The sequence below is a fragment of the Jaculus jaculus genome, chromosome 10 (assembly GCF_020740685.1).
Source record: "Jaculus jaculus isolate mJacJac1 chromosome 10, mJacJac1.mat.Y.cur, whole genome shotgun sequence".
Classification (NCBI taxonomy): Eukaryota; Metazoa; Chordata; class Mammalia; order Rodentia; family Dipodidae; genus Jaculus; species Jaculus jaculus.
Genome location: NC_059111.1, coordinates 73,913,033 through 73,924,439, shown reverse-complemented (window position 1 = coordinate 73,924,439; position 11,407 = coordinate 73,913,033). Strand labels below are relative to the sequence as shown.

The 11,407-nt window shown below is 39.0% G+C and overlaps 1 protein-coding gene across 1 annotated transcript; it reads right to left on the bottom strand.

Annotated features, from left to right (window-relative positions):
* Positions 1-1,357: 1,357 nt before the first annotated feature.
* On the bottom strand, positions 1,358-3,373 carry LOC101604170 (adiponectin receptor protein 1-like). The gene has a single exon (XM_012948808.2). The coding sequence runs from the start codon at positions 3,069-3,071 to the stop codon at positions 1,941-1,943; it is 1,131 nt and encodes a 376-aa protein (XP_012804262.2). The 5' UTR covers positions 3,072-3,373; the 3' UTR covers positions 1,358-1,940.
* Between the last annotated feature and the right edge of the window lie 8,034 nt (positions 3,374-11,407).

The following is an 11,407-nucleotide window of genomic DNA, read 5'->3' as shown; positions in this document are numbered from 1 at the left end:
TGGATGTGTCAGGACCTCTAGCCACTGCAAACGAACTCCAGATGCATGCATCCCCTTGCACATCTGGCTTACATGAGTACCGGGGAATTGAATCTGTGTCCTTTGGCTTTACAGGCAAGCACCTTAACTGCTAAGCCATCTCTCCAGCCTCTGAAAATTGAGGTTTTTTGAGAAAGACTGGAATAGTGCCATGAGTTTGTGTAGGGAGACTGAGGAGGAAGCCACATGGCATCTGTCATGAGCTTTGTTATGGAGTGAAATCAAGAGGGAAAATGGTAAGACCCAAGGAAAAAGAAGAGGGCAAATATCAAAGCAGAGATAAAGTGATTCAGAGGAAAAATGAGTAATGAATAGAGTTATACTCACAGTTACTCTGAGTTTAAAGAATTTACACATGGTAGGAAGCCTAGGGTTTGTGAGATCACCCACAAGTGTAAGGAAATGTAAGGGAAGTAGGCAAGTGGTAGATTGGAAGACCATAGGAAAATCGTAGAAGTAACCAAAATGAATTACTACCCTAAACTATAAACCAGAGGCAAGCAGAAAAGTTCAGATCAAGACTCAGTGTTATGCTCTCCTGCCAGTGGCCAGACTCACGTGTGTTTGAACAGCACAGGGTAAAAAGTGGGGAGTTGGGAGCCAAGAGAGAGGGAGGGACAGGAAGGCCTCAACATTTATAGGCTCAGATTCATGTATGCAAGTGGAAGACCCCACTCATTTGTAGATTTGGAGGTGGACCAAAGGGCCAGTTCACCTGGGCCACTTATTTAGATAGTGTGCTAGACTATGGGCAGCAGGGGGCGGTGTAGAAAAGTCTCCATCAGAAAAAGTTTCCTTTCCATCCTTGTGCCAAAGCAAGGTGACATCTGTTTCTCTTTGGGCCTCAATCTCTAGCTGAAACTGCCTAAAAGAAGCTAGCTTTTTCCTATCCGCCTTCAATGGGTTTCTTTATTTTTAAGAGGCATTATCTTCCATTCTGTAAAAGTTTTCTTTATTTTTAAGAGGCACTATGTTCCATTCTGTAAAAGTAACACCTTTGTGAATTCAGAAAATAATGACAACATGTCATATGCTTCAGATTATACAGTATTTTAATAATTTTAATGCTTATCTGCCTGATTATATGTATTAGTATCATGTATTTTAGTTTCCCAGACAAATATAATCACAATATTTTTTTTTTTATCTTTAAATGCCAAGTGTCTTCTTTACTTCTTTTATTATCATCATAGTCTCTGCATCAAGATACATAGCAACAATAGCAGGATTCTTCTTAAAGCTTAGTATTAAATATTAAATATCTTTCCCCATTTAAATTTTACATTATTCTGCTAAGAAAAAAAAATCAAAACTCAAGTAATCTGAAGTCTGGACATATTTCCATGATTAGCTGGGGTACATAAAAGTTAGTGGATTTATTCTTCCTGCTGTGTAAGTAGGTCTAGGCCCTAGAAAGATGGGACTAGGTTATAATTGTTTTTGAAAAGTGTGCTACAAAAATGATGGCTTGTTATAAGCCAGGTTACAAAGTAAGGAAAAGGGCAAGGAAGGGATATTTTCTTCAAGATAAACAAACAAATATAGTTTATGAAGAGTTGCATGCCATAATTTTTTTCCCAAAATGGTTGGAGGGGGAAAATTTCAATGTGAGTTCCAAAGTCGTGTGTCTGTGAAGGACCAGTAGTTGCCTTGTTGAGAAGGTGACGGCTGAGGAGGGGGATGGCTGCATTGACCATTCACACCTTCCCCAGGCAGAGAATGAAAATGGAAAGTTCATTGCCCAGTGGCTGTGAAAGTGAGCTGAAGCTTGACTGGTATTGAATTCCATAAGAGGTTTCTTCTAGAAACAAACAACCCAGACTCTTCCTCTTGCTTCAGCAAAGAAGTTATTTTTTAAAAGCACTTGGGAAGTTCCTTCTCTACCCCTCAGGTGGGAAAGCTCAGAGCAGGGAGTCATCAGTACAGCCACCTTCTAGGCCATAACGGAATTCCTGAAGGTTGGAGACGCCATAGAAGTGAATAAAAGCTGCTGCCACCACCAGGACATGGAAAATCTGATGAGACTGGAACCATATGTCAAATTTTCCAGGAAAGAAGCGTTCAGGAATGCGAGCAGCATAAAGGCCAGCTCCGGTGATGTACATCACGGCCATGAGGAAGAACCAGCCCATCTGGCCCACAGTGGTGGCCTTGACAAAGCCCTCCGCAATGGTGAAGTGCATGGTAGGCACAACACCACTCCAGCCAAGTCCCAGGAACACTCCTGCTCTTGTCTGACGGTGCTTAGGAGTGGCAAACCAGTCCCACTGTGCCACAATGATGGCAGAAGTGCCTAAGACACAGACGATGGTGAGGTAGATGAGCCGAGGCTGTGGGGAGCAGTAGAAGGAATAATAGAGCCAGGGGACAAAGCTCCCCATTATGAGTAGAGCAATCCCTGAATAGTCCAATTTGGAAAAAGTCCGGGAAACCTTCTCTGAATGACAGTAGACAGTGTGGAAGAGCCAAGAGAAGCTGAGGCAGAGCACTGCACCCAAAAAGAACATCCCAAAAACCACTTTCTCCTGCAGCGGAGCCATGAAGTACATATTTGGTCGGAGCATGGTCAAGATTCCCAAACACAGAAACAGCACAAAACCAAGTAAATGGGTCCAGATATTGCCAGTTTCTGTGTGAATGCGAAAGATGCTCTTGAAGCAAGCCCGGAAAGAGGGCATAGGTGGTCTGTGGCCATGTAGCAGGTAGTCATTGTCCTTCAGCCAGTCAGGAAGTACATCATATGGGATAACCCTCCAACGTCCCTCCCAGACCTTATACACAAACTCCTCCATCTTCTCCATGGCATGGTGGGCCTGCAGGGGAAGTGTCAGTACGCGCACCTCCTCCTCTTCTTCCTGGGGCACTGGGCAGGTTTGCTCTTCTTCAGCTTTGGTGATGGTGTTGGCAGTCCCCCGCTTGCCCTTCTCCTCCAGCAGGGGTCCCAGTTCTGCCAGCTCCAGTGTGTTGGTTTCCCTGTTGCTGGCAGGAGCCCCGCTGCCCTGTGCCACCGCAGATGCTTTGTGGGAAGACATCTTGCTAATATCTCAATACCCTGTAGCTTCAGCTTGGGAAAAGGGTGGGGGTCTCCCAGGTCCAGGGGGCAGAGATCTTCCTGTGGTGGCAAACAAGCACTGTAAGGCATCTCTTAGGCCAAGGTTTCAAATGCTCCCACATTCCTCTTGAAAATCAGCTCCAAAAGGCCAAAGCCACACAGTCAGGCATCTAGCAGCAACCCCACTCCTGGTACCACTTTACTGTTGCAGTCTGGTTCACATTGCTGGTAGAAATCACCCAATAAAGAGCAGCTTGGCTGGGCGGGATGCCTGTGCGGGGGACACCGCGGACCCGGGCGCTACATCCCGCGGCGCTGGAGGCGGCTGTGCCCGAGCAGGGCCCGATCCTCAGCTGCCTCCCCACGCCGGAAGAGGCGCGTGACCGCACGGCGTCACCTCCCTAATCACAATATTTTTATAAGAGATGCTACTGGAACTTTCCAATGCCCAAATCATTTCCCAGCATCATGGCAAGATCATGAGGTATGTTTCTTGAGAAAAAGAATTTAAAAGTATAGCTCAGCAATGCTCAAGTACTATTCAAATATAGTAGTGACATAATTGGAAAATAGTTTTAATATTCCTAAAATCTTAGATTTGCTTACTTATAAGCAATATGAGCTAAGAAAAATACTATTATTTTTGCCCTTGTACTAATAATACATGCAGTGTACAATTTCTGATCAGCACACATCAGTGAAGAATAAACAAAATATTCTTTAAATTTATTTAGCTTGAGGCAGATCTTTCAAGTACCAGTAAGCCTATGATGAAAAGTAGCAAAAAGTTTAAGAAGAATGAAAAATATGGCCAGCACCCCCATGAAGCTATACTAGGCATCAGTGATTCCAGTGTACCTATGTCAATGGCAGGCAAAGCCAGGAGAATCTGGTAGGTTACAGGCCAACTAGACACACAATCAGCAGCAAAATTGCAAGACAGAACTTATCCACTGCAGAAGAGGTGGTAGAAAGAATGTAAGAGCCAAAGGAAGGATAGGACTCCTTATAATGTGCTCCTCCACACACAAAATGGCCTGGATATCCATGACCTCACAAGGCCCGACACTACCTACACAAGACCATCATAATAGGAGGAAAAGGTGATGACACCAAAATAAAATAGAGACTGATTGAGAGGGGTAGGGCATATGATGGAAAGTAGAGTTTCAAAGGGGAAAGTGGGGGTAGGGAGGGGATTACCATGGGATATTGCTTACAATCATGAAAGTTGTCAATAAATTAATTTAGGGCTGGAGAGATGGCTTAGCGGTTAAGTGCTTGCCTGTGAAGCCTAAGGACTCCAGTTCGAGGCTCGGTTCCCCAGGTCCCACGTTAGCCAGATGCACAAGGGGGCGCACGCATCTGGAGTTCGGTTGCAGAGGCTGGAAGCCCTGGCGCGCCCATTCTCTCTCTCCCTCTATCTGTCTTTCTCTCTGTGTCTGTCGCTCTCAAATAAATAAATAAATAAAAAATTTTAAAAAATTAATTAATTAATTAATTAATTAAAAAAAAACAGATTTCCTAAGGTTGTCCTCTCCACATATACCTTGGTTCACATGACCAACCACACATACACTTAAATAAAAACTAATGAAAAATAATTAAGAGTCTTCAACTGCAGAAGAATTGTAAAATAAATTCCTATAGATTTTAGGTTAGCCTTTAAATTCTTTTGTGAAAATGTGACTTCGGACATCCTCCTTATCCCTTGAAGGGGAAGGATGGTGAGTTTAAATCATGTACAAGTGAAATAGCATGGAAACTTGTACTTGAGAAAACATAAATGCAAAGAAAATGTACACAATTTTGCATGGAAGAAAAAATGTTCATCGAGCTCTAGGTGTCAGTGCATATTTTGAGTTTGAAATGTAAGTGATTTCAGGACATACCATGATATGTCCTTAGAAGGGTAGAAACATCAAAACAAATATGGCATAAACATTGTGAAAGGGAAAGTAGCTGAATTACATCTGAGGTTCTGCAATTAGGGTGTCTGGAATAATAATTTCAGATTCATCACTTCCCACTAGCAAGTTTGCAGAATGTTATTGAATGTCAGTGCTACACTACATATAAAATGTAATCATATCCATTTCAGAGTGTTGTTATTATTCTACTGTTATTTTCATACTATGTATTTGCCCCTTTTTCTGGATTTAAAAATGAGATTCTCTAACTAGACTATCAATTGTACCTTCTAAAAATGATAACTAGGAAACATAGAATGATTTTGGATGTAGAATATTTAATAAATGGAAACAGACAAGATAATAAAACTTGAGTCCAATAGACACTGAGCTTATAATATTGAGCATTCCCATTTCTTGGTGTATGAAGATTTACTTTACATCATTAGTGTGTTGATGTATTCATGTTCCTTCCATTTTACCAGAAAGAATTTTAAAACTTTGTTTTGTGCTTACTTCTATGTGACTGGTCGTCTGTCCTCCACATGCTGCCTACACCAACTCATCATCGCTTCTGCGAAAAAGAGAAAAGTATGTTTACTTTTTCACATTTAACCACTGAAACCCTGGATTCAAGAGAGTTGTGAAATAAAGATTGGTTATTTCCCAGTCAAAGTTATGTGGATCCCAGGTAGAAATTGATAATAAATGCTAACACAGAACAAGGACTGATCTCTATGATTCAGATAACATAAAATTACTGAAATAGCCAGTTTGAAGTGTTATCTCTTTTAAAAACCAGCATACATTTTCCTATGTAGTTTTGATGACCAAGAAGTGTTTCTGCAAACTCCTGGAGGAGACTCTCAAACCAGCTAGGGACTCATACACAGAGGGCTCATCAATCCTTCTTTTGTTGTCTTAATGTGAGGCTCCAAAACCTCTCTAGAAGAATAAAAGGGACAATAAATTTCCAGGTTTAAATTTAATACTTAGTTCCCATGCTAAATAATTATGGCTGCACTGGAAACTTTGATAGAGTAGTAATGAGCAGCCCAATCTATAATGTGTAATGTATCAACTGAAATTTTATATTGGATTCTTTCAGCCAGCTTGGCTTCTGTGTGGCAGTGAAATATAAAAGGGATTATAAACCCAAACCAGAATACTAAAAGCTCATTCCTCTTCCTACAAGAATACAAAATGATGCACACATATTTGTGCATGCACAAACAATAAAGTAACAGAAAAGTGTTTTTTGAGAAAATATGAATTTACATATGTAAAATAATCAAAACCTATAGAGAAAGAGAACTTGTACACAGTCTTTCAAGATAAATAAAAACGTACAGTGATTTTCCACTTTGTTCTGAAGCCAGTCTTTTCTTGACAACCTCAGCTTAAAACAGTCCAACAGCACCACTAGAATACTGAGCTTCTTCAACATCCCATAGGTTTGTGTTTCTCATCTCTTGTGAATTGATTCACTCACTCATGCATCCATTTATAAACATGCATGTGGCACTTAGAATGTACCTAATACTGTGGGGCTGGAGAGATGGCTTAGTGTTTACAGTATGTGCCTGTGAAGTCTAAGGACCCAGGTTTGATTTTCTAGTACCCACATAAGCCAGATGCACACTGTAACAAATGTGTCTGGAGTTTGTTTGCAGTGGTGCTGACACACCTATTATCTCTCTCTCTCTCTCTCTCTCTCTCTCTCTCTCTCTCTCTCTTTCATGCAATGGACTTTATGTAAATAGACAAAGTATTCTGAAAGTATGTAGGCAGCCAATTTCTTGATAGAAAGATACATGGTACATTTAGCATGTGGTATTGAACAGTAACTAGAATCTCTAAGCACAAAAAAAGTATGGACCAGATTTTCTGATACCTATTTTGTAAATAATTTTTTTGGAACACAGTTTTATCTATTCATTTACACAATTTTTATGGACATACACACACACACACACACACTACAATGGTACAGTTGACTGTGTAGCAGGTTGACACCTGCGGCAAAGATGGTGAAAATATTACTTGTCTCTATGCAAAATTTTGCTCCTGCTATAAAGTATTAATGCATCATCTGAGTTGAATGAGTGTGAGGAGACAAGAGAGAATAAGTGATTTTCAGTTTAGGGCACACTGTTCTTATAATGGAACAAGTGCTGGGTATGTGGCTCAGTGGCTAAAGGCAATTGCTTGGAAAGTCAGCTGGCTTGGTTTCAATTCACACAGCACCCATGTAAAACTCCACATTGGGAAACAAAATCAGGAAAATCCAAAGCTTGACTCTATATGAATATGATGGCAAGTGATTCACACACACACACAAGCACACATACAATAAATATTTTTTTTAAGGAAATAGCAGACTAAACATCATAGCTTTTACTCTGGTTGTGATGGTAGACACAGAGCTATTGGTGGATTTGAGGAAGATTTAAGAAGTCAAGCAGATACACATTATTGAATTATTGGATATGGTGTAATAAGGTGAGGAAAATCTTAAGTATAAATTTTATGTTTATGTCTTATATTGAAGGATGGATAGTAGTATTACTTTCTGAAAGTGTAACCAACTTACAGAGAGAATGATAAATTTAATTTCTGACATGTTATGTTTGGGTTTTCTTTGAAGTATTCCAGAAGTGATATAAGGTTTTAGTTGGGATTAGAGCTCAGATTAAAAAAAAAAATCTGAACCAGACAAAATAATTTATGACTATATGTGAATAGGAATCATGTGAATAAAGTCTCCTAGGAAAATATCATTGGGAGGAGAGATATTTCATACAAGTCTTGAGAAACATGCTATGAAGACAAAATATCCTTTCAGAAAAGTACTCTGTAAGTGCTCTGTAAAGAATACTTCAAGATGGGGAGAGTGCTCAGTAGTGAGGGAGCCCTGAGCAAATCAATGGCATATGAAACACAAGTCCTTGGAGGTGAAAGGGAGACAGACAGTACAATAATGTGAATGTGCCAAATTCAAATTACGAAGTACAAATTACAGAGCAAGTTCCTTAGCAGTTATCTTAACTGACAGGGAAAAAAAGAGAGACATCATTTGGTTTATCTATACGAAATAGACTAACTGGTAAACTTAAACTTCCTTTCCCTGCAAAGTTTTCTCTGAAACTCCACTTTCTCACACATGATTGTGTGAGGGACTTTGCCCAAGAATTCCCATATTATTGACTTATTATTTCACATCCTAGATTTTACAAATGGTTGCCTCCTCTTGTTACATCAAAACTAACTTGAATAGTAGATCTGAGTCATTTCCAAAGTTCATACTTCATAGTTAACTATGAAGTATAAGAACTGTAACAGACAAATAAAAACCTTCTCTTTGAAATACAAGTTTAATAACCTTTGGAAATTTACCTAGTAGTAAAAATGTCTGTATATAACAATAGTTATATTTTTAATCCTTTCAGGAAGCTCTATGTTATTTTCTAACATGGCTGTATTTTACTCTCCCACCAACTCTGTACAAGGGATCTCTTTACTTCATACACTTGCCAAGTCTTATTTTTGACCCTTATATATTTATTTATTTATTTATTTTTGTTTTTCGAAATAGGGTCTCACTCTAGCCCAGGCTGACCTGGAATTCATTATGGAGTCTCAGGGTGGCCTCGAACTCATGGCAATTCTCCTACCTCTGCCTCCCGAGTGCTGGGATTAAAGGCATGCGCCACCTCTTGGAATTGACCCGTTTTTTGTAATAGAGAAGTATAAGGGGTATGTATTGTGTGTGTATGTGCATGCACATGTGTTCGTTTCATTTCTCTGATGTAGTGTATATTGAGCAATTTTTCACATTTCTTTTGGTCATTTCTCTATCTTCTCTTAAGGATTTTTTTTTTTTTTTTGCAAGATCCTTTGCTCATTTGTAAGTTGTTTTCTTATTTTGGTGCTAGGAGGCATATCTTTTGATTATCAACCTCCTATTTTATAGGTGACCCCTTCATTCTGCTAATCTATTCCTTTACATGTTGTTTTGAAATAAACTTGAAAGAAACTTCGATATCATATTCTGTCATCAAATGTTGCTAAAGAAAGAGATGTATGGTTCAGTGGTTAAGGTGCTTATATACAAAGACTGACAAACCTGGTTTGATTCCCCAGTACCCACATAAAGCCGGATGCACAAAGAATAGCATGCATCTGGGGTTCATTTCTAGTGGCTGGAGACCCTGGAGTACTGGAGTACCCATTCTCTCTGTCTGTATCTCTTCTCTCTATCTCTCTCTGCTTGAAAAGAATAAAGAAGCTATCTTCTTATTACTGCTGTGATATAACATAACTACATGTATATATATATGTATATGTATATATATAAACTAAACTTTAAAATAAGATACCTGTGGGTGGTGATTGCGTTTGATTACTTCCAAATAAAGTATCTCATTTCCCAAAGGAACTCACCATTAGGAACCAAAGTAATCATATGCATTCTCTAATAAGGCAATATATATACGGATTTCCCAAATATCAAAATTTAAATATCTGAAAATGTGCTTTTAAGACACTTTCAGCAAAAGCTGAGCATATTAAAATCCAGTTTACAAGGAAAATTCACGGAAATCTAGTTGTGGAAATTATAAGAGGGATCTTTTAGTGAAACCTTGGAAACTGCCAGCCAAGCATTCCTGTAGATGCTGATCTTCACTTGATGTTTGAAGATAAGATGTTGTACATTAATCAATCACATGCTGCCTTTCACTTAAGGAAAGGCATTTTATCCCTCTTTCCTTCATATTAGATGCATAGAAACCATCTACCCATCGGCTGTCACTTTGGATTTGAAACAATATCATGACGTCCCAGGTAGCTGCTGTAAATATCACTAGTTCCTTTTCAAAAACTTGTAGCCTGGTGTTTATGTAAGGCAGTGATGTGCCTGCCAATGCAATTTTAATAGTAAATTAGTGGCATTTTTCCATCACAAAACAGCTTACAAGCCTAGCGAAGTACCCCTAAGGCTCCTTTGCCACTGCTAAACACCCCAGCCACTGCCTGCACTGCTCCCATCTATTTAGTCCTGTTTGTACGAGCTCAGAGCCCCCTAGAGATTTTACAGCACTGGCAAGATTATGTCTTAAGGGAAATACTTTTAAGGTGAGTAATAAGATTCCAGTTCCAGCAAACAGAATAAAGTCATTTTATTTGTGATAAGATTATTTATTAGAACATATTTGTGCCTGCAAGAAAAAAATATTTCAAACGAGAAAGTTGTAACTGCTGTTTTCATCCTATAATCTTAATTTTCTTGGGAAACTCAATTATTAGGCAAAAATTTGGCCATTTCAATAACAAAGTCATTTGAATGTGTAGATGTTCATGTTTCTATATTTAATTTTCAATGAGTGAGTATGGTGTAATAAACTTTATCTTGTATCCTATGTTATTTGACATGAAAAAGAACATTAAGAAAAGTATATTCTATGCTTATTTTTTACATTATTGAGTAGTCTGATATCTAATATTAAATTAGAATAAACATACAGCCTTGCTTTACAGTATTAGCTGTTTTGAAATATTTTCATTTTATGAAAGAAACTTGAAATAAAATATATAGTTTTGTTTTTTCAAGATAGGGTATTACTCTAGCCAAGGCTAACTTGGAATTAGTCTGAGGTTGGCCTCAGACTCATAGCCATCCTCCTACCTCAGCCTCCCAGGTGCTTGGATTAAAGGCTAGTGCCATCATGCCTGCATGGTAAGGAGAGAGAGACAGGGAGGGGAGAGAGAGAGAGAGAGAGAGAGAGAAGTAGAGAGAGAGAAACAGGGGAGAATGGGCACACCAGGGACCCCAGACACTGCAAGTGGACTCCAGATACATGTACCACTGTGTATCTGGATTTCTTAGGGTAGTGAGGAATCGAACTTGGGTTATTAGGCTTTAGGGGCAAGTGCCTTAACTTCTAAGCCATCTCTTTAGCCTTAAATAAACATGTTTGTAAAGCAATGAACCAACACATCCAAAGATATTATAAATAATAAATTATCTTGTCATTCAATAAATTTCTGTCCACTATTGGTGTTACTGGATGGTTTTCTTTTCTTAAAAAAAAGAAATATTTATTTATTTATTTGTAAGTAGAGAGAAGTAGAAGAGAAACAGAGAGATAGAGAAAACAGGTGCACCAGGGCCAGCATGCAACTGCAAACTCCAGATGCACGTGCCACGGGACATCTGGCTATCTGTGGATGCTGGGGAGTCAAGCTTGGGTCATTAGGCTTTGCAGGCAAATGCCTTAGCTGCTGAGACTTCTCTTCAGCCCTAGATGATGATTTTATAATTTCAAACTTCCTTTGACATTCATTTGTGTGCTTTCTTGCTTGAGGAGATTTTCCTTCTTTTGAGTTATTTATATTAGAATATATT